The 26,219-nt window shown below is 40.9% G+C and overlaps 2 protein-coding genes across 5 annotated transcripts in view; both read left to right on the top strand.

The window, feature by feature from the left end:
* LOC133503953 (glypican-1-like) overlaps window positions 1–20,025 on the top strand; it is a 51,581-nt gene extending 31,556 nt beyond the window's left edge. Inside the window, exons 2-10 of one of the 2 annotated variants that reach the window (XM_061825976.1) lie at window positions 2,480–2,638; window positions 3,582–3,799; window positions 6,099–6,272; window positions 8,162–8,327; window positions 8,408–8,538; window positions 10,899–11,039; window positions 11,391–11,521; window positions 14,967–15,142; window positions 18,066–20,025. In XM_061825976.1, coding sequence (XP_061681960.1) covers window positions 2,530–2,638; window positions 3,582–3,799; window positions 6,099–6,272; window positions 8,162–8,327; window positions 8,408–8,538; window positions 10,899–11,039; window positions 11,391–11,521; window positions 14,967–15,142; window positions 18,066–18,250 — 1,431 coding nt within the window. In that variant the 5' untranslated portion in view covers window positions 2,480–2,529 and the 3' untranslated portion in view covers window positions 18,251–20,025. The remainder of the gene's footprint in view (window positions 1–2,479; window positions 2,639–3,581; window positions 3,800–6,098; window positions 6,273–8,161; window positions 8,328–8,407; window positions 8,539–10,898; window positions 11,040–11,390; window positions 11,522–14,966; window positions 15,143–18,065) is intronic. The other variant, XM_061825975.1, reaches the window with a different exon arrangement.
* A 507-nt stretch (window positions 20,026–20,532) lies between these two features.
* The window catches only part of LOC133503471 (ephrin type-B receptor 1-like), a 105,900-nt gene continuing 100,213 nt past the window's right edge, over window positions 20,533–26,219 (top strand). For all 3 annotated transcript variants that reach the window (XM_061825149.1, XM_061825147.1, XM_061825148.1), the window contains exon 1: window positions 20,533–20,759. In XM_061825149.1, the coding sequence (XP_061681133.1) occupies window positions 20,663–20,759 (97 nt within the window). In that variant the 5' untranslated portion in view covers window positions 20,533–20,662. The remainder of the gene's footprint in view (window positions 20,760–26,219) is intronic.

Genomic DNA, 26,219 nt, shown 5'->3' with positions numbered 1-26,219 from the left:
CACTAGCATGTGTTAACAGATTTTTGCCTGTGCTACATCTATACTTAGTACTGTCTTTCTTAATAACTGGAGGCTTTATAGCATTTACTTACCGACTCCTTCTTTCCCCCAGCAAACCAGAAATGCAAAAAAGCACCAATTTGAATCTGTGGGGAAACCCCCAGCTTCTCCTGGGCTTTCATACAAAACCAAACAATCAAATGCTGACATTAACATATGAGCAACCAGAAATGGTGTCTGTGAGCAACATATGCAATACTGATGGTGGAGTTTTCAACCTCAGGGGAGGCCTTTCTCTTCCCTCTAATAAAGAGTACAGTAATTACCAAACTGATCAAAGTGAATGTTTGACAATGATGATGGATGAAAGCAGACAGTTACTCAACTCCCATCTACATTATAATATGATAATAGGGGGCACCTGTTTAAACAGGTATCACATGGTATCGAGCAACTCACACTCTAAGACTGTCTGCGTGAATGTTATATAAACATTGTGAGGGGGAATAATAACATATGAGTCCTTTATAGTTATACGATTAAAAAGATTTTAAAAAACTGTCATCAAATACTTTGCATAATTTGACATAGAGTTATGATGTGCTGCTTTATCAGCATTGCAATCATTTAATTGCTTTTATTTCACATATAATTGAAATTAAAGACACCTTACTTTGAAATGGGCCAAAAAACGTGTCCAATAATTTCATTTTTGATTCATTAATTCATCTGTGTTGCGTCTGGAAAGATCTTTCATACAATAGTTGTTTCATGTTTTGCTCTTTCTTACGATAGATATTTTTTTAATAGAGAATGTTATTATAGGAAACCAAAAATACCCTTTATTTCTAAATGATTGAACTGAAAAACAAACTGTCATCATATAAGGTTTTGAGTTGTGAAGCATGTGTATTATTGTACTGCAGTACTTTTTAACTCCTTTGTACTGAAAAAAAATGAACCTAATTCACTTTTGTGACACAGTTTTTGATCCAGGAATTATACCTGGCTCCTGGTTGTTCTGTTAGTTGATAATAGAAATTTCAACTGTGAACGTGAAATCCATTCTTTTATTATTCTCTAGTATGTGAAAGAAATTGCACTATTCTAAAAAAAAAATACCATCCAAATAGAACAAAATAAGGTGCTACTCTTTGCATAATGACTCACAATCCAACAGACTCAGCAGCCAGTGCCAGAGATTCCATGAAAGATTTATGGAGCAACAATAATGAAGGCAGCTCCTCTTCTGCTCCACTTCTCCTGTTGGGCAATTTATAGTCCCTCTCAAAACCCCACCCACTCATTTCCAGTACATATCCGAAGAAAGTTACACATTGCGACCAAAGATCTGTCGGACAGAAGTGCCTGATGATGCACAAGGCTTTGGGCGTCTTTGTCACCCTTACCGTTCCCCAGACGTAGGCGCACTTCCACACTAACCCTCAGGCTACCACCTTTCAGGAGGCTGATGCATATTTATCGAGTGGCGGAATTGGTGTTATGTGTACATTTATTCTTATCCTCCCAGATGAGCCTCAATAATCCCTGAAACGTTGAACAAAAATTAATGAACACCAAAGAATCCTTAATGTTTTTTTAAACTACCATTTGGATAATCTGTTTTAACCACCCAAACTATTTTTAACACCAAATGATCATAATCAATTTAAGTTTTGTCTGATGTTCGATTTTTTTTTCATATACAATTGGGCAAAGTGCTCTAGGATGTAAACCATTTATTGTAGTTTCTTTATTCTATGGCTACTTCACTTCACTGTCAGCACCAAATATTAATTTCAGTTATGTTGTTCATAAGATGGACAAAAAACTCGAGTTGGTTTCCACCCTTGAAGTGGTTTTGTTTTACAGCTAAATAATACAGCAAACAAAGTCTTGTGTTGATATAATCAACCTGCCAGGACCCAGAAGGCTTTGTTTTGGATTGGTTGCAAACACAGTCTAATATGGTTCGCACGGAATGTGAATGTCATCCAACCTTGCTTGTTTCCTAAACTACACTCCAGGTACTGTTAACATTGTGGACATTGTTTACAAAGTGATCAACCAATTCTGACCAGAAAAAGTGAACAAAATGGATGTGGGAGGAGGACCCATAGAAAAACCGAGAAACGCGGGCAGAAACACAAAACACAAAGATGGACCTGAGCCCTGAGTCGTATGTTGTACCTCTCGACTGTGAGGGGGGAAAATGTCAGTTCACACATCCACCACCATGGTAACCCTCAATAAATTCAGGCAAAATGAAAACAAAACAAAATTTCTGTCACTTTCATCGAAGCATTTCTTCTCATCCAGTAGTTTTTTTTTGTGGTTCGATGCTCATATCATTGCCTGTAAAATGGAAGCAATATGATGTGTAATCCTAAACCAGTTTAGGATGCTATGGTTAAAGATCCATGAACCGAAGTGTTTGTTGTGTTTTTTTTCTAAATAATTATGTTCTCTGTCTCACCAGGTGAGCATCTGAGGACCTGTCCCCAGGGTCCAACATGTTGTACCAACAGTATGGAGGAAAACCTGGAGGGTCTGAGTGCACGAGAGACAGAGGCACTGATCAGGGAGGCCGGCAGGTCACTGCAGGCTGCCTTCAACGCTCTCTATAGAAGCTTTGACAGTAAGTAGGTTGTGTGTGTGTGTGTGTGTATTTTAGAATGAACTCATTACAAGATGAACATGGCAATTTTGTGTTGGCTACAAGCTCTTGGATGTGCTCTGAGTCAAACCGCAACTTCATTCGTAATGGTGCATGTGTGAGTGGAGGTTGGGGGGTGTATGTCAAGTTCGTCAAGGGGACCCCTGACTGGGGGTTATAATGAGGGCAGAGTCAGGCAGACACAATGAAACATGATAAGCCGATCCCCTGATCTCAAGGGGCACACACACTCACAGACACACACACACACACACAAAAAAACATGGGATGTCCCCTGGGGCAGGGACTCGTTCAGCTAATGAGCAGTTGACCCACTGGGGAGGCAACTCTGCAGATCTTGGAAATAAGGGAATGGAGGGAGGAAAGGGAAAGAAATAGTACAAAAGACATGACTGCATGAAGTTGGATGGATGCTGCAGGTGAAAAATGTGTTCTTTTGACTGTAAGTAAGTAACTAAGACTGTGTGGGTCAATATTAATATAAAAACTGCAAGAACAGGAATTAGGAGAGTCAGTCATGGTACGTTTGCCTGATTCCAGGGCTGCCAGTGAGGGTTCAAGTTTCCGCTCAGTGAAAGTGGGAATGGGAATGTGAATGGTTGTCTGTCTCTATATATGGCATGGCACTGACTGGTGAACACCCTCAGGTGTAATCCACCTTTCTGGCAAGGGTCCAGCTTCCCATGACCCTGAACAGGATAGAAAATGGAGCTCAGGATGTGGGATTGTATTGTATACTATATATGAGACTTGTGACACGTGAACATGAAATTAAAACCTTTGAAAATACGAAATCACCAGTCAATGGATTTAAATAAAACATTGAAAAAGAGAATGAAAAAAAATTATTCATCAGAATTATGTCTAGCACTAACATATGTCTTACTCTTTATCCTCCTCCCAGCCTATTTCACTGAACTTCAGAGTCGCTCTGAACGCTCCCTCCAGGAGGCGCTATCTCCTCTTGGCCCCCTATACTCCCAGAATACAAGACTCTATGGTGATTTGTACTCTGACCTGAAACGGTACTACCGCGGCTCTGCTCTTAATTTGGATGAGACATTGACTGAGTTCTGGTCACACCTTCTGGAACGTACCTTTAAAAGCTCCACCCCCAGAGATGTGAGTAAGGACTCAATTTTTATGAGACATTTGAGGTGGGAAAACCAAAAAGGAAAACAGCAGAATAGTATTTGCAGATACAATTACATGAGATACAAGCCAATGTCATTCATTGGTTACGGACCCTATTTTCTTGAAACAATTGTTTTAACATGATGAAATTGTAAAAATGTGTAGGTCAGGATGGATGCATTTAATGTCACCCATAATACTTAAAATGGAATTATAGTACAGTGTTTTGAAAAAAGGGCGACACGGTGGATCAGCTGGTAAAGTGTTGGCCTCACAGTTCTGAGGACCTGGGTTCAATCCCGCACCCACCTGTGTGGAGTTTGCATGTTCTCCCCGTGCCTGTGTGGTTTTTCTCTGGGTGAACACTCCGGTTTCCTCCTACATCCCAAAAACTTGCAACATTAATTGGGCACTCTAAATTGCCCCTCGGTGTGATTGTGAGTGTGCCTGTTTGTCTCTATCTGCCCTACAATTGGCTGGCAACCAGTTCAGGGTGTAGCCTGCTTCCTGCCCATTGACAGCTGCGATAGGCTCCAGCCCTCCCCGCGACCCTCGTGAGGATAAGTGTCAAAGAAAATGGATGGATGGATGGATGTTTTGAAAAAGCTCTTCGTTTGGACTAATGAGTTTGAAACAAAACAGATCACACTCAGTCTTATTTGAATGTTAAATTTTCACTTCACAGAAAAATTTCAACAAATGCAATATTGGATAAATTGAACATAATTTTGTATTGCCACAATCACAACCACAATCAACACGGTAGATTTCACTGACTACACACAAAAAAAGTATATACAGATATATATATATACATCTAAGTCATAAAATCACGTGACTTTTGTTTTTAGTATTGCTCAATGATAACTCAGTTGGAGACGATATGGAAATATGTCTTGTAGCACGACGCTCGCAGTCTTGTCCGATATTGTCAGACATTTAGAAGGTGAAAATAAACAACGGTACGTGGAAAAATTAGATAAACTTGGCATCGACGATCTGTATTTCGTGCCCAAATCAATGTTTTCGCCGATAAGAAATTGGGTTGTTAATTCGCTTCCGCTTGTCTTGGACAACTGGATATTCACATGGATCTGGTAAATCGTCGAGATTTACACGGAAAAGTTTGAAAGCATAAAAAAGTCTGGACACATACGGATACTTTGTTGCTGGATCTGTTCTCATCAGAAATAAATCCCACATAGTGATGGTTTTGACGGCTTCTGAACCCGGAACACGTTAACCTTTGCGGGTCCTTCGTACATGAAGCATGTTGTGGCCACACATTAACCTACGTAAACCTCTGTGTGACCGACGTCTTATTTTCTTTTTTTAAATAAGCATTGGACTCATTTGAGAACAATGCATATACAAAAAAAAAAAACACGTCTGGGAGAGGTTGGCTGCAACACGCTTCTGTGTATGTTGGAGACAGCTCCCTGTCATTTTTTTTTTTTTAATACGCATTGTTGTCAAATGGGTGGCACGGTGGCATAACTGGTAAAGTGTTGGCCTCACAGTTCTGAGGTCCTGGGTACAATCCCAGACCCACCTGTGTGGAGTTTGCATGTTCTCCCGTGCCTGCGTAGGTTTCCTCCGGGCACTCCAGTTTCCTCCCATATTCCAAAAACATGCAACATTAGTTGGCCACTCTAAATTGCCCCTAAGTGTGATTGTGGGTGTGGCTGTTTGTCTCCATGTGCCCTGTGATTGTCTGGCAACCAGTTCCAGGTGTAGCCCGCCTCCTGCCCATTGACAGCTGGAATAGGCTCCAGCACTCCCCGCGACCCTCATGAGGACAAGTGGGGAAGAAAATGGATGGATGGATGTTCTCAAATGAGCCAATTTAGGGAATGAGAGATTGAGAAGAATAATTCCTACTTGAAGTGAAGTGATCACTACATGGTCATGTGTATTTAGTTGGGCTCCAGCCATCACGTTTAATTGCTGAAATCCATCAATATTTTCTGGTCTTTTCAGCTGGTATTCCATAGAATGATCTCTTTGAATATCTGTCTCATCTATTGTAACAACCTACATCACAACAAGTCTCAGGCATTGTGAATATTCTGCTCCGGTTCAATGTCACCCACACTTTCAAGCAGCTCTTTTTGACCAGCAGTATGGCGCCATGAAAATTGTGACGTTACGTGCACGAGCGCTATACACAGTCCTTCATTACTAGGACTGTGCGAACATATATACAATACTTGTATATAATTTATGTATATCAAAAAGCAGAAATGATAAACCTATATTATATGCACATCTGTCACCACCCTTGCAGGTCACCCTGTCAGAGGACTACCTTGAGTGTGTTGCTAAACAACAGGAGACCTTGCGACCATTCGGAGACATCCCCCGGGATATGAAAACAAAGGTTATACGGACTTTTGTCACAGCCAGATCATTTGTCCAGGGTCTGATCATCAGTGGGGAGGTTGTCAGAAAGGTTTCACAGGTGAGTGTAAGGGTACTTGTATTACGGAGACCTGTGGGAACATCAGTTCAAACACATTGTGGGGACAAATATAAGTGCCAGCACTTACCTTTTGACCTGAAGGTTTGGGTGTGTTCGGGATGAGACTAGGTTGTCATGACCCCAGAAAAAGAGGACAGTAAATCCCCATATATAGAGTTGGGTTCCGCTTATACAATATCATCAACAACATATAAGTCTATAACATACTGTACAAGACAGTTATCCGCTACAGCATGATCACAATTATCCAGAATTTACCTTTTCTGCTGTCTTTCTTTTTACATCTGATTCTGTAGCCATTGCTTGATGCCACTCATGTACGTTCCAAGTTGCTCATCAAAACAGCTCAGGCAGTCTGTGTATGAACAGAAAATATGTAATGTTTAGAACATTGATTTCCAACATCCACATATTTACGTTATGTAACAGCCATACCATTTTAACGCTCTCGTTAATGTGGTGGTAGTACTATGAGCGAGGTCCTAGATACCCGGTACTTATACTGTAAATGAACCTAGCAAACAGGCGATTCAACAAACGACTCCTCCTAAAACTTTGAAATAAATTACAAACTACAGTGCCTTCCATAAAAACATTGCTTTATACGTCCCGCTAAGATTCATGAAATCTGCTTCTAAGGCTTACAGTGAAGAAAATAAGTATTTGAACACCCTGCTATATTGCGAGTTCTCCCACTTAGAAATCATGGAGGGGTCTGAAATTTTCATCGTAGGTGCATGTCCACTGTGAGGGAGATAATCTAATAATAAAAATCCAGAAATCACAATGTATGATGTTTTAACGATTTATTTGTGTGATACAGCTGCAAATAAGTATTTGAACACGTGAGAAAACCAATAAGAAGCTATCAAAGAAGGACTTTTTGTATCCACAGCATAGTTGAAAGCAATTATTCATACTCTGCTGTGTATTAAAAAAAGTCTCTCTTTCATTTTGAACTGTATTTATACCTTTATGCTTTGCATACAAAATGCTAGCTTTACTTTTTTCTTCACTGCACAAAAGAGTCCTCTGAGCACAACAGAAAATACATCAAGTACTCATTTTTAATCAGTTACAAACATCAAGTACTCACTTTCAATCAGTTCCAAAAAGTCCAAAATGAACCAGTAGACTTTGCATCCACTTGTTACATTGTTACTTCTATGGCATTCACTTGTTTAACTTCTTCGAGCCGGACAATCATTTGACTGGTCTTTCGAGAAGGTTTCAGGTCAAACTGCGCACACCACAGCCACATTGGCCATTAAAAGGTCTGCTGTTTAAGTGAAATTTAACTAATCACAAGGCTGACCCGTACAAGTTTGGTAATGAGAAAAGAAAACGAACTGCACCATCATTGTGCATTTTACAAACTCGCTATAAGCAAATAAACATTTATCATAGAACAGCAACAACAAAAAAAAAGTGGTTGAAATAACTGAAATGAAAAGTAGCTCTAATTTCATGCTATGCATTTATAAATCATGAACTTTTGATTCAACAGAACCATTCACATTTAATTGTGTGATGCAGAAAAAACAACAACTGCTGAATTCAAACTTTAAATAATGTAATTCTCTAATTTCTAAAATTGAGATGTTGCACAATCCTAAAATAAGAAAAGTTCTTGTGCTTCTCTGTATGTTATGCAAAACCTTTTGCAACACATGATTATTGCTTGTCCCTAGCAGTTATATTTTAAAATTATCTATACTGTAATTGCGTATTTTGAAAACGATAATTGTTTTCCTGAATTAGAGATTACAAACATTCAAATGCAAAATTTGGTTATCAAGATATTTTTTGTTTTTTTAGGCTTAAAATAAGTTTACTTTCTTTCTTGTAAATACGTAATTCCTCGTCAGGTCCCACTGAGTCCAGAATGTGTGAAGGCTTTAATGAAGCTGGTTTACTGCCCACACTGTTGTGGCCTTGCCTCTGTCAAGCCATGTGCCAACTACTGCTCCAATGTTGTCAAGGGCTGCCTCGCAAACCAAGCTGATCTGAATCCCGAGTGGCAGCATCTTATAGGTAAAAATATCAAAATGTACAGAAACAACATGGAGGATAAAACCAGGGCATATTTTCTTAATTAAAATTGTATTATTCAGATACCATGATCCAGGTGGCATCTAGTTTCAGCACAGAGCCCAGCATCGATGTGGTTTTGTCATCCATCCCCTCTCAGATCTTTGAGGGGGTTCACTTGCTAAAGGAAAACATTGACACCTTTTCAGCCAAAGTAAGTTTGTCTTATTGCTTTTGTCTTTTTCAAGTAGAATATTCTTTTATGAACAATCTGAAATGCTTGAATGAAGGCAGCTGGATTGTTGTTTTTTTGTTAAAGACCTTACAACTTTGTCAACAATACGCCTTCTGTCAGATACTATGTTTGCAAGTGTAAACCATCATGTTCAAGTAACTTGATTGTGTTATACATACAGGATATACAACACACCTGAAATAGCATTCCTCTCGGATCTGCAATGCTATAATATACTGAACAGTTAAAAACAAAAGAATAAAATACAAATAGACTGGTCTTTTTAATAAAGGTACATTGTGCCTTATACTGTAGACAATATAGCCTAGAGGGTCAATCTGGCCAAGTAAACGAGAACTGCAATTCCTATATACACATCGATGTGTGGTATTGACATTATGAGCAGCATTGTACACGATTGAATATTATGGTCAGTGTATTCAATTATAGACATTGATCAAGAGTGTAGTTGAGAGAGAGAGACGGTAAATCGGAGGCCAGCTTGCTAGAACACACCTTTATGTGCGTGCGATTGACAGATTGGCCACACCTGAATGAAGCAATGAGATGGATGATAGGCTGACGTCTTTTTTTTTTTTTTTGGAACTCCATCACGCAATCGACCAAAGCTGCCTCACCGATCGAATCATCGATCATGATTGACGCATTGAGCACCCCTAGTCGAGAGTCAATGGTAGTGGATGCCAGGGAGGGATGATAATAATTGGGGCAAAGCAGAGAGGCAGTTGAGCATCATGACTGTCTGGCCGAAGAAACTTTCTTTGAGCCTGGTGGTTTTGCCCCAAAGGCTCTGTCAGTCTCCACCCAGATGACAGCAATTTGAAGCGGCAGTAGGATGGGTAAGTTGGGTTAACTGCGATCCTGGTGGCCTTGAGGGTGAGGCAGGTGTGATAGATTTCCAGAAGGGAAGGGGAGAGAATACTAGTGCCGCACTTTAATATAGGGGGAAAAAATATTAAAATATATTGAACATACAAATAAAAAAATAAATATTGGACCTAAATGATTAGATGCAAATGTATTGAACTTAAAAGTTGAAAAGGAAAAAGTTCAATAGATTTCAGTGCATCCTAACTGTACTTGCTCAGTGATTTTTTTTTTTCATGTACCACTAGAACATCTCTAGTGATGCATGGTACTAACTCACCCACTGGCCTAGATAAAAGCCAAGAAATCCATCTTTGACTGTGTCACCTTCCTTTGTAAAATAGAGCTTTTTTCAGGCAGAGATGAAGCAGATGAGTAACTTAATCTGATGATTTCATTAAAGTTCTGTTTTTAGCTTTGCAGGCAGAGCTAAGAACAAGGATGTTCCTTCGTTTACATATTAGATTGGATTTTTATTGGCCCAGAAATATGCTTCAGGTTTACTTGAGAATTGGAAGTTATTTGCGTAACTTTTCCATTCGGTTTGTTACAATTCTAGATCGGTCCATAAGTATTTGGAAAGTGCCAGTATTTATCATTTTACTTTAATTCACAATGTGTTTGAAATAAAATAGTTGATTGGAGTATACATTTTCAACTTTAAGTAAGATATAATGAGTCAGACATTTGTTCTGTTTTGTCTTGACTTTTTCGGAGATCAACATTTTTATTCATTATTTTGGACACAGTGACAATAGTTTTATCAATGAACAGATTTTCAGCATGCTTGAAGTCTTCAATGCATAGATATCACCAAGTTATGAATTGTACATGTATATAATTATTGTTTGTGAGGTTTTTTAATACAATATATTAATCAAAGAATCTACAGAAACAACAAAAATAGATATACCTGGTTTTGCGTCTGAACTCTTCACATACTCTTGAAATCTTGGGGAAAACATGACATTGTAAATGGGTTAATGACGACATCTAGTGGCGAATTATACAATTTAGGTCCATGACCAGTTTCCAAGGCGCTTATCCACACATGGATCACATGAGTCTGGAGCCTATCCCAGCTGACTGCAGGGGAAAGCGGGACTACACCCTGAACTGATCGCCCCTTTATATTTTTTCATAAACGCTCATACAGTAATCCTAGTGTTATGTTGTTGCACATTTCATGCCAATATAAACGGAAACTATCTATCTATCTATCTATCTATCTATCTATCTATCTATCTATCTATCTCTATCTATCTATCTATCTATCTATCTATCTATCTATCTATCTATCTATCTATCTATCTATCTATCTATCTATCTATCTATCTATCTATCTATCTATCTATCTATCTATCTATCATCGCTCTGATATACAATTCGTCAAGATCTCTTTGATGTTTTTTGCAGTGAATTGCTAATACGTGGTGTTTGCCCATCCATAGTTGTACCAAACATGCGGAAGTCCAGTTGAGCCAGGCACAGGAAGCCCTACACTTGACGAGCCAAAGCAAAAGAAGAGCAGCTCTCTGACTGCTTCAGAAACCAAACCTTCTCCCACTGTGAGCCTCGGACTCGAGATGCAGGTGTGTTCAGAATGTAAATTTTAGAATTATATAATTAAGAATGAATTAACAATTACTGTAATTGCACAGCGAGGTGAGAGTTGTTAGAGCTCGATTCTACCATAGCAAGACAAGTTGCCATTCTGGATGAACTTCACATTTTCTTGGTTTCTTCCCTAGCCTCTTTCCCACACTGTCAACATGAATGATTGTCTACAGCCTGCCTCCAAACTACATCTGTAGGTCAGATTGGACGGGCTGGCTCAGACTTCCCCTTAAACGCTAAAATTGGATCAAAATATAGAGAGATTGATGCACAATTGTTTTCATTTGAATTTTCACATTATGATTCCATTGTTTTGCCCTGCTCAGGTGTCAGATCTCTCCAGTAAATTAAGGGAAAGGAGACAGTATTGGCTTCAGCTTCCTATAGCACTTTGCAGCAAGTTGGCAGCAGGTGGCGCCAACCAGGATAAATGCTGGAATGGCATCACCAAAGCCAGGTGGGAGATGCAATTTATCCCTCGCATAATTGTATACTGTATAACCCTAGGGCGGCTGTATACAGTGACGCAGCTGTAAAACCGTTAGCCTCACAATTCTGAGGACCCAGTTTCAATCCCGGCCCCGCCTGTGCATGTTCTCCCTGTGCCTGCGTGGGTTTTCTCTGGGAACTCCGGTTTCCTCCGCATCCCAAAAACATGCACCATTAATTGGAAACTCTAAATTGCCCCGAGGTGTGATTGGGAGTCCGGCTGTTGTCTGTCTCCATGTGCCCTGTGATTGGGTAGCAACCAGTTCAGGGTGTACCCAGCCTCCTGCCCGTTTACAGCTGGGACAGGCTCCAGCATTCCCACAACCCCAGTGAGGATAAGCGCCTACGAAAATGAATGGATGGATGTATATACTGTAGTAATTGTGTTTCTTTTCTATTTTTCAATTTTCTGAATTTACAGAATTTTTTTCTAAACACTTCTGCATGTGAATTCAAACGCACATGTACACGCACACGGACACACACACACACAAAAGGAATCTGTATTTTAAGTCTGCTGATAGCTATCAGTATATGCAGTAAGTTAAGGCTCCCAAAAAAATATTACACGGCAGCCCATTTTCAAATGTAAGATAGAAATCGGATGGGGCTTTTACGCTTATGATATTTATATACAGTGACATGCCTATAAACAGTCTAAAATAGATATTGTAATGAAAAATACATATAACATTATTCACTTCAATGTCTATATGAAAAAATAAATATGAGCGTGTCATCCATCCGCAAAGTTGCAGAAGTCTCACTCGACATCCAAGTGGTAGCCAAATTACCTGCATCGTCATCAGCAGATGTCACATTGGGACATTCGCCATTGAAAACACTAATGCCACCTGTTATGGGAGAGGAACAACAGAGATTTTTGGATTTTCTGACACAGAAGCTCTTTTCAAAGAAGAGAACATCTCACAATTGAGTGAGCACTATTACCCTATTGCTTCGAGCCTTTAGATGATATGCGGATAACTTCTAACTAACAACAGAATCCCCGACAGTATGACAGTGTCAGGGCCCATCGGAATGGGAGTAGGACCCAAATGCAGGACTCGGACGATGCAAGGTAGTTCGGAGAGATCCGTTTCCACAGCTATGTGCGCTTGGCTAGGTGGCGAGTCCGTTCCCACTGCGACGTGCACTTGGCGAGGTGGCAGGTCTGTTTCCACGGCGACGTGAACGAGAGTAGGCAGAGTCAGTCGAAACTGACACGTGGGCATGTCTCGGGAGCAGGTCAGTTCCAACTGCCACGTGAACCTGGGTCAGCAGCGAGCCCATCGCAGTTGTGACGTCAGCGTAGCTCGGCTGGTTCGCTAATCCTTCCCGGACCTGGGCCGTGAGAGCCGCCAATTCGGCGCTCTGCCGCTCTATCTGCGCCCGCATTTCGCGGCAGGACCCCTCGTGATTTGGCGGCTCCTCCTCCCTCTGGGCTGGAAGCTTCGCCACCAGCTGCGGGTCTGCCGGTTTCGCCGTTGCCGGCGAGAAGTGGGAGGACGATGTCTTAGTTGCCGCGCAGCGGGAGGCAGCAGGGAGCTCCTCTGGCCGCCACGTGGAGGTCCCGGGTAGATGGCCAAGCGGGTTCCCTCATACGGATTGGTGTACTTGGACCTACCGGGCGAAGACGCTCGGGTTCTGGAAATGGGGGGAGGTGAAACAAACTGACAGGGATGAAAGACCGGGCAAAGAGATTCATAATCAAAATCATCAGAGTTGTACTCAGGCAGCCGGTCATACAAATCAAGGTCCTCCTCATATTCCGAAAAGTCAGAGTCTAGAAGAATATGAGGAGCCGGACGGGTCGTGTATTCATACCTCGCTGGCAGAGCGTAAGACACGGAAGCGGAGGACGTCAAGGAGCCTACCCGGATCGGACAGGCTTGGTCCTTCGGCAGACGGTCTACCTTGCGTTGGTCCTGGCGACGCCGGGTCTTTCCTGCTGGGTCCTGTTTTGGCCAGTTTGTTCTGTCAGGGCCCATCAGAACAGGAGTAGGACGCAAATGCAGGACTCGGACGATGCAAGGTAGGTCGGGGAGAAACGTTTATTATTTCGTGGTCGGGGATCGGGCAGGCAGTCAGGTGCAGCAGCGGTAGTTGGGATGTCGGGCGAAGAGAGCAGGTGAGCGGGCAGGCAGGAGTCGGTACACAGGAGAACGATCAAAGCAGGCAGAAGTGTCAAAGGAGTCAGGCTTACGGGGTTGGTCGGAGAACAGGCGAAGGTCGGTACACACGGGTTGTCGATCAGCGATACGGGAGTACTCGAACGGGACATGAAGCTCAACAAACTGGCGAGGACCAGTCGTCATCGGGGTCATATAAATACACAGGATAATCAGCCCGCATGAGGCGCAGGTGTGCGCCTCCCAATCAGCGCAACCGCGCGGGCACCCGCACCGCCCGGGCTGGAGCAGCAGGATCATGACAGACAGTATGTACCGTACCCAGCCGCGCGCGATGACAATGCCGCTGCCCGGGCGCGACGACACACCACAGCCTGGCCACGACAAGCCAATCACGGCTTCACCCGGGCCGCTTTACTGTGTTGTTGTCGAACAACGCTGACAGATGAACAACGCCGCCGACGCCGATGGATGAACAATGCCACCAACGGCTGCAGGGATAAACAACGCTGCTGATGATGGTGCACCTCGCCGCGTGTGACGACAATGCCGTAAAACGGCCTGGCTCTGCGCCGCAAAGAGCCACTCTAGCTCAGTGCTGTGATGAGCCACCCCGGCCAAAGCCGTGATCAGCAGATGCAGCGCCGATGCCGTGACCAGCAGACGTGGCGCCGACGCGCACATCTACACATTTAGCACCCCTCACTTACGTATGCGGATCTTTTGTTACGTTCTGAGAGGATTACGTTCAGCCCCCAAATATTATTTTTTAGTAGTTCTGTACACACCTACCTGTTATTTGGAAACCACTAAGCTCTCGTCTTTTGCACCTGTGCAAGCCATTTTTCACGATGAACCAGGTCTCTTGGAAACATATGAAGAGTTAAATCCATCTTCCCGAGTGTTCGAACAATATCCAGCAATACAACGACCCGGCATTTTGGCTAACACGAAGGAACAAAGAGCAACCTTCCAGCACTTAAACATAGTATAAACACATGAGCCCGTCTGAGTGCGCTGCTGCTGTAAACGTCACTTCTTGCTTCTTCTCCAAAACAAATCCCTCGAGAGGATTTTCATGGCGGGAATTACAAAAAGGTATATATGTCAAAATCATGTTTTGTGGTGAAAAAACAGATGGGTCCATTCCGGCTGCCTTTTTTAAATTCATAACATCCTAAAAATCAAGCATTTCATGTCAGCGTGGCTTTAATAACAATCGAAACAGGACCATTTTCCTCCCATAAAATCAAATGTATCCATCCTTTTTACTTCCTGAAGATACCTTCCTGAGGTGATGGGGGATGGCTTGGCCAACCAAATCAACAATCCAGAGGTTGAGGTTGACATCACCAAGCCAGACATGACCATCCGACAACAAATCATGCAATTAAAAATTATGAGCAACAGGCTAAAAAATGCCATGGATGGGAATGATGTGGATTTCCAGGATGCGAGTGAGTATATTTTCACGTATTGATCATTTTCACAAAAAGTAACTGGCACTTGACCTGGAGGAAAGGAGCTACTTTGTGACCATCGGAGGTGCTCGGTCTCAGCGATTGGCAATGACCTAAGGGGTCCCTCAAGGGTCAGTTTTTGGACCTCTCCCGTTCAGCCTGTATATGCTACCCTTGGGTCAAATTCTTCAAAACATAATTTTTTACTACAATAGGGATGCAGATGGCACACATATATTTAGCAGTGTCTCCAAATGACTACAGTTCAATTGAGGTATTTTGCGACTGTCTAAATCAGATAAATAAATGGGTGAGCCAAAATTTTCTTCAACTTAATCACAAACAAAACTGAAACAAAAACATTTTGGCAATAAAGAAAAGAGAATTGCTGTTAGTCAACACCTTGACCCTCTATCTTTAAAAACCAAACTCCGAAACCTAGGTGTTCTGATTGATTCTAACCAGACTTTCAACAGTCATATCAAATCTGTCACAAAAACTGTCTTCTACCATCAGAGTGAAGGCTTGTATGTGTCAAGCAGACCAGGAAAAGGTCATCCATGCTTTTATCTCAAGTACACTTGACTACTGTAATGGTCTTCTGAATGGACTCTCCCAAAAGAGGATTAAACAGCCCCAGCTCATTCAGAATGCTGCAGCTCGCATTCTGACCAAAACAAAGCTATCAGAGAATATAACTCCAATCCTAAAGTCCTTGAACTGGTTTTCAGTCAGCTTTAGAATAGATAAAGTTTTGCTACTGGTCTATAAATCACAAAAAAATTAGGTCCTGAATACATGAAAGAAATGCTTATGCAATACAAACCCAGTAGAGCTCTGAGATTGACTGACTCAGGTCAAATAGTGGTGCGCAGAGTCCAAAGCAAACACGGTGAAGCAGCATTTAGCTATTATGCTGCACACAAATGGAATAAGTTGCCAACAGAGGTGAGGTCAGCCCCAAGTGTGAAAGTTTTTAAATCCAGGTTGAAAACTCTTCTTTTTTTCTCATGCTTTTTAGAATATATCCATTTTATGATCATATTACTTGGACTGCATGTGGTTTTAATTGTCTTTTTTTAATATTGTGTTTGTCAGTTTTATTGTTTTTATCCCATTTTAAATGTTTTAATGCACATTGTGTATGAAATGAGTTACCTCGTTTATGAAATGCGCTATAAAAATAAATTTCCTTTGCTTTGCTTGACAACTTATATGGTAGGTTAAAAGGAAAAAATGCGGAATAGTCCAGAGGTGTGAATTGGAGTGTGAACGGTTGACTGCTACACTGTATGTACCCTGTGATTGGTTGTTCACAAGTTCATGGCGTACCCCGCCTCTTGCTCAAAATCAGATGAGATCGGACACCCCCAATCCCAGTGAGGATAAGAAATTGGTATCTTAAATCTGATTTTCTTGTTTACACAGAACTTACTGACTCTGGCAAATTGACACTGATCGTATGCTAATTACGATACCAATCTGGCAGTGTAATCCTCTTGCAGAGGTGTGAAAGCACCTCTAGTGTTTGGAATAAATTGCTCTACATTGCAGCTGTCCCAAATGAACAGAAATCTACTATAGCACTGTAAAAATCAAATTGCAGCGAACTAATTAACACATTTTCTTTACTGTTAAACAGTCATTGTCATGATCGTAACCACTGTAGCAACAAACGACAAAGACTTAATACCTTGTCAAAGAATTACAAAACAAAAGCATTTGTGGATGACTCTTTCTCTTTTGTAGCAATACTTTCATACTTTTGGAAAGCCCATTTTTTTCCTTGATGAGGGTTCCTTGTTTGGATTTGTGAGCTGTCCACCACAACTGAGTACGTGCGATGTGGCCATATAAAATGGACATCATCGCCGAATATTCCGCCAACAGCTTATTTTGCCGTGGATGTTGACTGTTTTGGGCTCCATATCAAACTTGTTGCTGATTTCCTTGTCGGGACCTCACGAAGAGCGGTTCATCACATTTTGTGCACTTAAGATCTGTGTCTTTTTCAGAAATACAGTCAGTGTTTGCAGGACAACATGGCACATTGAACTCTGCCTTCTTAGGCTGGAACCTTAATGTAGAGAAACGTCCAGATACTACATATACTGTAGAAGCTGCATCATAGGAGCAGAACTTTGAGAAGGCAGGAAGAACGTTATGTTGATTGCTGCACTGAGTAATGTGTATTGGTAGATTTGTTGTAATCATGTGGGGTGGCCTCTGCATCAATGGAAAACAAAGTCTGTCATCATTGCAGACAATCTCAAAACCGAGATATTGAGATGAGATTCTGCAGTCAGTATAACGTGTCTCTATAGTCTAGAATTGTAAACCGCCCTCCAAGAAGACAATGCTCAGGGTGTTCATCACCACAGTATCTCCAGAACGTGGGAGTAGAAAGAATGGAGTGGTGTGCCAGACAGTCTTGTCCTTAACCTAAATGAACACTCGGTGTGCTGTTGGTGCCACACATATCCACGTTTTATGTCTTACGACAAGTGTCTTGAACTACAAATAAGATGATTGGCACAAGCATTGAATATTCAGCACATTTCACAACATTTAGTTCTCTGGTGTGATACTCACCCCACGAATTAATGTCCCTTACAAATGAGACATCACATAAAATAAGCGTGATTTCCAACTTTATAAAATGTATAAAGTGATATGATATGGTTTAGAATAGGGCGTCAGAAAAAAAAAAATTCCATGTCACTACAGGTGAATTCGCGAGTGCCAAAACATGAATAGTGGGGATTCGTTACAATCAAAACATACTTTACATACAGTATCTGCGTCAAAAAGCTCAAAAGATGAGAGGGTATGAACTTGAGCCAAAACATTTCCCAGTACAACAGCTTTTATGATGGTGATTCAATACAGCACAAATGAACGATTTGCTGTTTTCCGCTAGGTGATGACATCAGCGGCTCTGGAAGTGGCACGTGTCTAAGTGGTCAGTGTACTCGAAGCAGACCGGGACTGTACGCCTACCCTCCAGACAACGAACAAGTCACGGGTGCAGCCACATGTCCAAGCTGCCTGTATTGCATTCGATCGCTGCTCCCACTCACTGTCCTGCTACATTGTTGTCGATGATGCTATGCCTTGTGCCAGACTCTGAAGCCCAGAAAAGGACTTGCTCATCGCACGGGCGGTTAGAGTAAAGAGGAGGGAACATTGGATTAACTATGCCGAAAAGGAAAAGAACGTTTGGGGAATGATTTTGTGAAGAGGAACAAAAAACGCCAGTAACAACAGTCTGTGTTCTACTATAGTTTGATTGCAATTGTTGAGCTGGTTTCAATGAATCCCAAGGAAGAGGATGAAGTAAGATGTAAAACAAAGAGGACTGATAATGAAAAATCAAGTAAATGTTCATAATTGTGATTTATTAACTTCCTCGGGGGCTCATTGTGCTCCCCTCACCAAGGACTGTGAGCTCAGTGACAAATACTGTGGTCATGTGGTGCATTCAAGGCTTTTCCATTTTTATTTGTTTTTACTCTGTGATATATTTTTTATCTGGTGATGAGGACATTTACTTCAATAACATTGTATACAATGTCGATATCTGTACAGCCAGTATGCATTATGTTTGAATCAATACTGGCACGATGGATATACATTTGTAGGTGAATACTCTATTAGAAATGAATTCCCGATAGCCTGTGATGTAATTGTAAAGATTTTGTGGTGTGTGTTGGTTTAACAAATATTTGGTCGGATTTGTTTGGATTCCAGAACAATCCTCTCCCTCCTTAAATGTATGACATGTTGTGATTGCAAATGTTACTGTTCAAATCAATATGAAATAAGCAGTCATCACCAGAATACACGATCAAAGCACAGACTGCAATTTCTAGGAATCCATGATTTTGTTTTGCTGTTAATGGAGCAAACATAACATAAATCTGCCACTTTTAGTGACCAGACTGTGTGCATGTCACAACACACAACTCGAGTTTTTTTTCACTCAATGCACACGTGTGTTAATCCGCTGATCCATACGTTGTTATGAAAGCAATAATACATCAGGATTAGCATAGGATAAGAGCACAGCAAAGTATTTCTATCTTTAAAAAATAGAACAGAAACAAAAAAACAAATAGGGTAATTGTTGACCAAAGACTACCCTGATTATGTTCCATACACTTGTAACCACTTTTGAGCAAAACGCCAGCAGTGGGAGGCCTTACAGTGGTCAATGGGAAATAATTTAGACTGGATAAAGTAAAATAATCTTTTCCTGTGATCCACAGCATAAAAAAAAATGAAAATAATCTCTGCAAGACCAAATAAAACAATTACTATAAAACTAAAGCTTTCGGATCACATAACTCCACCTGTTTAATATTGAAATTACATTTGACATCCAAAACCTTTTTTTTTTCCTTTTTCCACACATTACTTTGAAGTTGTTTTGCATAATTGTTTTTTGTAATACTGATACAACAAATTACTCTCACTAATTTGTTTTTCATGACAATCTTTATGTTCACGAAAATATAGCATGTACAGATACGAGGCTGCCTTTATTTCACTCTGCATGTTTGCTGAAATATTGGCAACTGGGGTTCCCCTGAAAGTACGAGCCTCGTCACACATTCCAGGCATTAAACTTTCATTTTCATTTTGTCAAGGACAATTTGAATGAAAGATTTAGTGTCCTAACATTCATCACTGATGCATCTAACTCAAGAAGATGCACGCAAAGATGACTAGAAAAGTGAATAATGAGTAGATTTTAAATATTTCAAATTGCTGAGTTAATGCTCACAACATTATATTTATGATGAAATACTTTGATTTCCGTATATGCAACTGTTTTTTTAACATGTAAAATATAATATAGATGAATGAGCAGAGAAAGCAGGATTTATTTTATCACCATGCTGTAAATATATGAATTGCTTCTTCAATTAAATTGATTTGATTACTATCTCTGTTGAAAACTGTCCAGTGAGACAACAGCATCATGTGTGGAACATTTGAAAATTGAAAACATCTGCCAAGGTGCGTTTGCTTATCACTGCATGTGGTTACTTCTAAAAAAATAACTCGATTCATGGCTAAAGAGAAAATCCACATTCATGAAAGGACTTTTCCCCAAATGAAAATATTGTGATATGATTGTGTTACAGCAGGTGTCACTCGGGACTTGCTCACTGAGTTTGCAGTTGGAAAGTGAGGCGTTTCGGCGCTTCTTGCTCTTCTTCCAATTGGCCACTTAGCGTCGCTACCGCGCCGGATCCGTCCATTGGGCTTTGAGTGGAGGGCAGGCGCCGAAACAATGCCGATTGGTTAACGAGCCGCCATCGTGTCCTCTAATTGGATAAAAAGGTGGTAGTAAAGCGATAATGGCAGGAGAGGGAGCGGGGCAGCCTTGTCACCAGCGGTGAGCCGCGTGCGCCTGTTTGCGCTTCAGTGGACGTCCAGTGCAGTGCTGCCGCTTCCTTCTGTCATGATGGAGGAGATGTGAGCCAGTGGGATTTGGTTGGAGCCAGCCGGATGATGGTAGACGACAGCCACATGCCGAGTGTGTCCATGCTGGCCACTTTGACTGCCTTTCTTCTGTGTGTTATCCATTCAGTGTGTGCAGAGGAAGGTAAGTCTGCTAAACTCAACATTCTCTGACTGGAATCAAATTGTCAATTCGTGATTTTTTTTTTCTTTTTTTTTTTTTTTTTTTTTTTCCCCCAGAGTACGTCAAAGAAATGTTAAAAAGTCGAACTTGAAATCAATTATATTGTTCACTGGTTCACTAGCCTAACGTTCATGGGTGAATTGAGTTGTGTAGAAGAACAGTATGGCTACACAATCTCATGAAACCTATTATCAAGAGATGTATCAAACATTATGCCTTTGTAAAGAAAAGAATGCAAATGTTTGAGTGATATGTCACAAAGATGTTAAATCAATTGTAGCTTAAACTAGTGGGAAACTGCCTTGCAGAATATAACCTTGTGTGCAACCTGTCCTTTCTTGTGTATTGCCCTCCTCTGTAGTGAAGAAAAATAACTCAAATATGAGCAAATACTTTCATACAATGCAGTGCAGGTGTGCCTAATATTGTGCATCTTGTTGACGGGATTCCAAATGATCACCAGAACTTGCAGCTTGTGTGATGTTGGATAGTAAGGAATAGATCCACAATTGGAATCAGAACTGTATCACATTAAATTCTGTGTAAGACTGAAGAAAACTGACATTTGAAATCAGGTTTTACTTTATACAAACATCTGCTGATCAAACACATTTACCCATATCAAAACATCTGTTTCATTTTTGGATATTAGTACCTGTAATGTGCTCATCACAAAGGCTTCCGGATGCTGGTCTTACTCCTTCTCGACTAAATTAAGACAAAATGGAGTGCAGCATTTACCGCGACCTGGGGTGATGCTTGTTGATTCAATTTCAACTAGTCTACAGCCCGAAGAACTCTGTGAAATCAACTAAGGTCTGAATTTTGGATAGTGAGGTATTGACTGGTCTTTAATTGGGTCTCAAGGAATGATGGTAACATAGGGCGCGCAACACCCACCTGATTCGGTGTCAACTGGTGTACTTCTGAGTCGAAATAAGAAGAACATGTCATCAGTTCTAGGTAGTTGGGATACAATATACAGGCATACTGCCGGTGTGTCACAACTCCACAAGGAATCATTATTCTGGTCATTGCAACACTCACATCAAAACAGGAGGTCAGAACATTGAGAGCTTCTCATTCCTTTAGAAATTGTACTTAAAAATCATCCATTTTCTTTGCCGCTTATCCTCACGAGGTCCGCGTAGAGTGCTGGTGCCTATCCCAGCTGTCAATGTGCAGGAGGCAGGGTACACCCTGAATTGGTTGCCAGACAATCGCAGGGCACATAGAGACAAACAGCCACACTTACATTCACACTTAGGGGCAATTTAGAGTGTCAAATTAATGTTGCATGTTTATGGAACGTGGGAGGAAACTGGAGTGCGAAACCCACGCAGGCACGGGGAGAACATGCAAACTCCACACAGGGCCGGGATAGAACCTGGGTCCTCAGAACTGTGAGGCCAGCGCTTTACCAGCTGATCCACCGTTCCGCCTACTTAAGAATCATTGACTGATTATTGCTAGCGTAATTGATTGATTCCTTATAGTCATTCAAAGAAAATGTACGCAAATTCATTTATTTGCAGATTTTTTTTTCAAGTAATTCTCTGGTGCCAAGTAATTTCCTTCATTCATTTCATGCCAAGTAGTTTCTTCATGACAAAGACAGCTGACAGAATTCTACAGATGAAACTACAAAAATGTCATATTGCAGGTGCAGAGACCAAAATGGTCGCAGTTATCAGTATGATCACAATATTACTAACGAAAAAATACAAACGTCACAGGCGTTGCACCATTTCTTGATTTCAATAATTCATATTCATTTCATGTGCCGTACGCGTCCTCATTCCTTTCACCCGAAATTGTGCTTCTGCTGCCTCCAAGGTCTCTTCTACCTCCCCCTTCCTCTAACACTCCTCCATCTTCTTACATGTAAACTGTCTCAGCAGCATCCCCTGTTTTTTTCCTCCTCCTCCTCCTGCTGCTGACTTAAATAAAAATGTGAGGTAAGTCCTCGGTGATGTTCTAATGGTGTGTGTAATGACAGACTCCGGTGAGGCGCCACCTTTGGGGGCCTTGTAAATGCAATGCGGGCCAGCTCTATTTTCGTTGAACACTACACACTTGTGTGTAAGAGACACGGGTAGTAGGATTAGAGGAAGAGGTGCAATGTAGGTGATGGCTTGTTATGCACTTCCATGGTAGGTATTTTTTTCAATAAACGCATAACTGCTTAACTGGCAGATTTTTTTTGAATAATAAATAGAAGCATGAGCTACCTCCGAGCCTCAGGTTTGGATTTTGGGATTTGTACCGTTGTCTTGAAATATAACAGTAACAAAAGCTGATTCATTACATACTGCAGGGCACAAAAGATTCGGTCCGGACATTGTTAAGTTCCCAATGAATTATTTCATTCTCTTTTTAACAAGGCAATATTTTGAGCAGTAGAATGTTATGCAGGACTGCTTGTTAAAAATGATTTATCTGGATCTGGAAATTGTGTGGGCCTACTTTGTTTCCAGTCTTGCATTTCTTTCTTTTTTTCCCCCACTCCTCATTTTGCTCGAATGCAGCCATATACAATCTCATCCTAAAACCAAATAATCTTTACGCACTCCCATGTGGGCGTGGTCATGAGCATTAGAAACAATCTGGTCAAAGTTGGAACTTTAATCCTATGGTTGAACATTTATTCAACGAAAATGTTGGAAATTGATGTTAGCAGCCTTACAGAGACATTAGTATGTTGACTAGAGTCCAGAAAAGGAGAGCAGGTGTCCTCCCAAATCTCCCGAGACTCTGTCGTTGGCATAGCTTAAGCAAATTTCATCTTCTCCTAAATTGCCTTATTTGTTTTAGGAATGTATTTTTCATTCAGTATTTGTATCTTCGTTAGAAAAAACGAAAGACAAAGAAATAAAGAAAATATCCCTGGCGCGTAGTCTATTCTAATTGAAGCCTCTCATTCCAATGTGTGCATACAAGGAGGGCAAGAGTTTGTACAGTATTCTAGGATCTGACATTTAGAAATAACAATAACAGACCCTGACCTGGGCCCGGGTGTTTTGACCTAAGATTCACATCCATCCATAAATTTTCTTAGCCGCTTATCCTTCCAAGGGTCGCGTGAGTACTGGAGCCTATCCTAGCTGTCAACGGGCAGGAGGTGGGGTACACCCTGAACTGGTCACGAGCCAATCGCAGGGCAGATGGAGACAAACAGCCGCACTCACAGTCCCACCTATGGGCAATTTAGATTCTCCAATTAATGCTGCTATCTATTAGTTTTTCTGAAATGTTTCAATTGACCCCTCCGTGGATATTGCGCAATCCGCGTCACTGACCAATCAAAGGCCAGAGATCTGCATAAACAAAGCCCGTTTTTTGCTCCTGCCATTTTCTCAGACAACATTGCATGGTCCAGTATAGGTTTAGTTAGCGTTTTATCGCGTATTTGGGTTATTTAACAAAAAATATGGTTAAGAGGTATAGTCACGGACTTTGTAATAGTGACGACAGGTATCCTGAAAGGCTAGTTGGTGGAGTTCGATTCGTACCCTTTCCAAAACCGAAGACCCAGTACGAAAAATGCCTTCGATGGATCAAACTTTGGAAGACCGCATCATCAACTAAATCCATCTAATATCAACCGGAACACATATGTTTGCACGAAGGTATGCCCTATATTTGATTTTCAATACATGTCTCTTATAAATGAATTTGAAGTTCTTCGCTAGCATAACATTGCTACGTGTGAACGATTGACACACTTCTTCTTTGTTGAGCGATATTTAGCGATGATCGGACTGCACAAACGTATTGATTTCTTGCTGGCTCGCGGCCAGAAGCTTAACCAGACTGTGTTTGCACGAAGATATGCCTTAAATTTGATTTTTAATACACGTCTCGTATAAATGAATGAGACGTTCTCCGCTAGCATAACACCGCTAAGTGTGAACGATTGACACACTTATTCTTTGTTGAGCGATATTTAGCGATGATCGGACTGCAGAAACGTATTGATTTCTTGCTGGCTCGCGGCCGAAGCTTAACCAGACTGTGTTTGCACGAAGATATGCCCTAAATTTGATTTTTAATACACGTGTCGTATAAATGAATGAGACGTTCTCCGCTAGCATAACATTGCTACGTGTGAATGATTGAATGAAATCAGAAGCATGGCGTCTCTCTCAGTTAAGAATGTATTGTATTGTATTTGCCATTTTTACTGTTTGTCTTACGTCAGCGCACGTGGCGTGACGTCACTTCAGGAGGCGTGGTTAAGTGCCCTGTATGGAGGGGTCAAGTGGGCGGGAAACTTTTTTTTTAGAGGAAACATCCAATGATCCTGAATACTAATGAAAGTAATCAAATGGAATTACTTGAAGTTGTCAATTGAAATAGTTCCACCACTATTACATTTTCAAGAAGGTAACTTGTATTCGTAATCAACTACATTTTCAGTAATCTTAACAACACTGGGTAAGACAAATAACTGAAATTGTGTTTTACATAATGTTATGATATTGTATTTCATATTTCTGTTATTTCATTTGTATTTTAACATTATCTTTGTCTAAGTGGAGACTAGCAAAGTAAGAATTTCATTCTTGTTTTTGTTACGGTGCAATAAACATCCAATATTCATATGAAGTACAAGTAGCTGTGACAAAATCCATATGTATATATACAAAATTACACATGTAAAATCAAATATAATGCGTAACTACAATGTGGCCCGTAACGGAAATGAGTTTGACACCCCTGGTGTACAGCAGTTGAGCGAGTCTTTTGACACACTGTTGGTGGTACTTAAAAATGTACAGAATAATTTTTGCTGGCTAAAAGTCACGATTTGGTTTTCATACCTATACGGGTTTGCAACGCAATACTCTAATAAACATATGATATCCTGAGAGAAAACAAGGCCCAGATTTCGGGAAGATGTGCACTCGTATGGATTCTCTATACACGCTACTCTTGCATAGTATCTTCTGACAGCTCATGTTTTAAAGATGCCGTTTCTACAGTCATGTCGTGACACATTATCAGGATGACAGACAGATAGTTGAACTGAGGAAAAATAATCGCTTGGAAGATCCTTCATACGAGCTGTTAAGCTTTCATTCAAGTGAGTCTTATGCTATACAGTTTGTTTTCTAAGGGCTTGATGATTAAATATTTATTTCCTTTCCCCGTTTTGAGTAAAGATGTGCATGTTCTCCCCTCAGGTACTTAAAACCCCAAGGGAATATTTACTTATTGCTTATAGAGGCTTGTGGGAATCATATGTGTCTTGTATTAGAAGTGGTGCTCATTTATAAATAATTTGTGGTTTCCAACAAGAAAGACACCTCCAATGTTAACTGTGATGTGATTAATCAGTTCTAGTTGTGTGAAAATACTTTCTTAACTACGAAGCTTCACATCTTTGCTGTGAATTTTCACACAACTTAGCAACTTTTT

This window comes from Syngnathoides biaculeatus, chromosome 7 (assembly GCF_019802595.1).
Source record: "Syngnathoides biaculeatus isolate LvHL_M chromosome 7, ASM1980259v1, whole genome shotgun sequence".
Lineage (NCBI taxonomy): Eukaryota > Metazoa > Chordata > Actinopteri > Syngnathiformes > Syngnathidae > Syngnathoides > Syngnathoides biaculeatus.
This window is presented reverse-complemented; position numbering and strand designations above follow the sequence as displayed.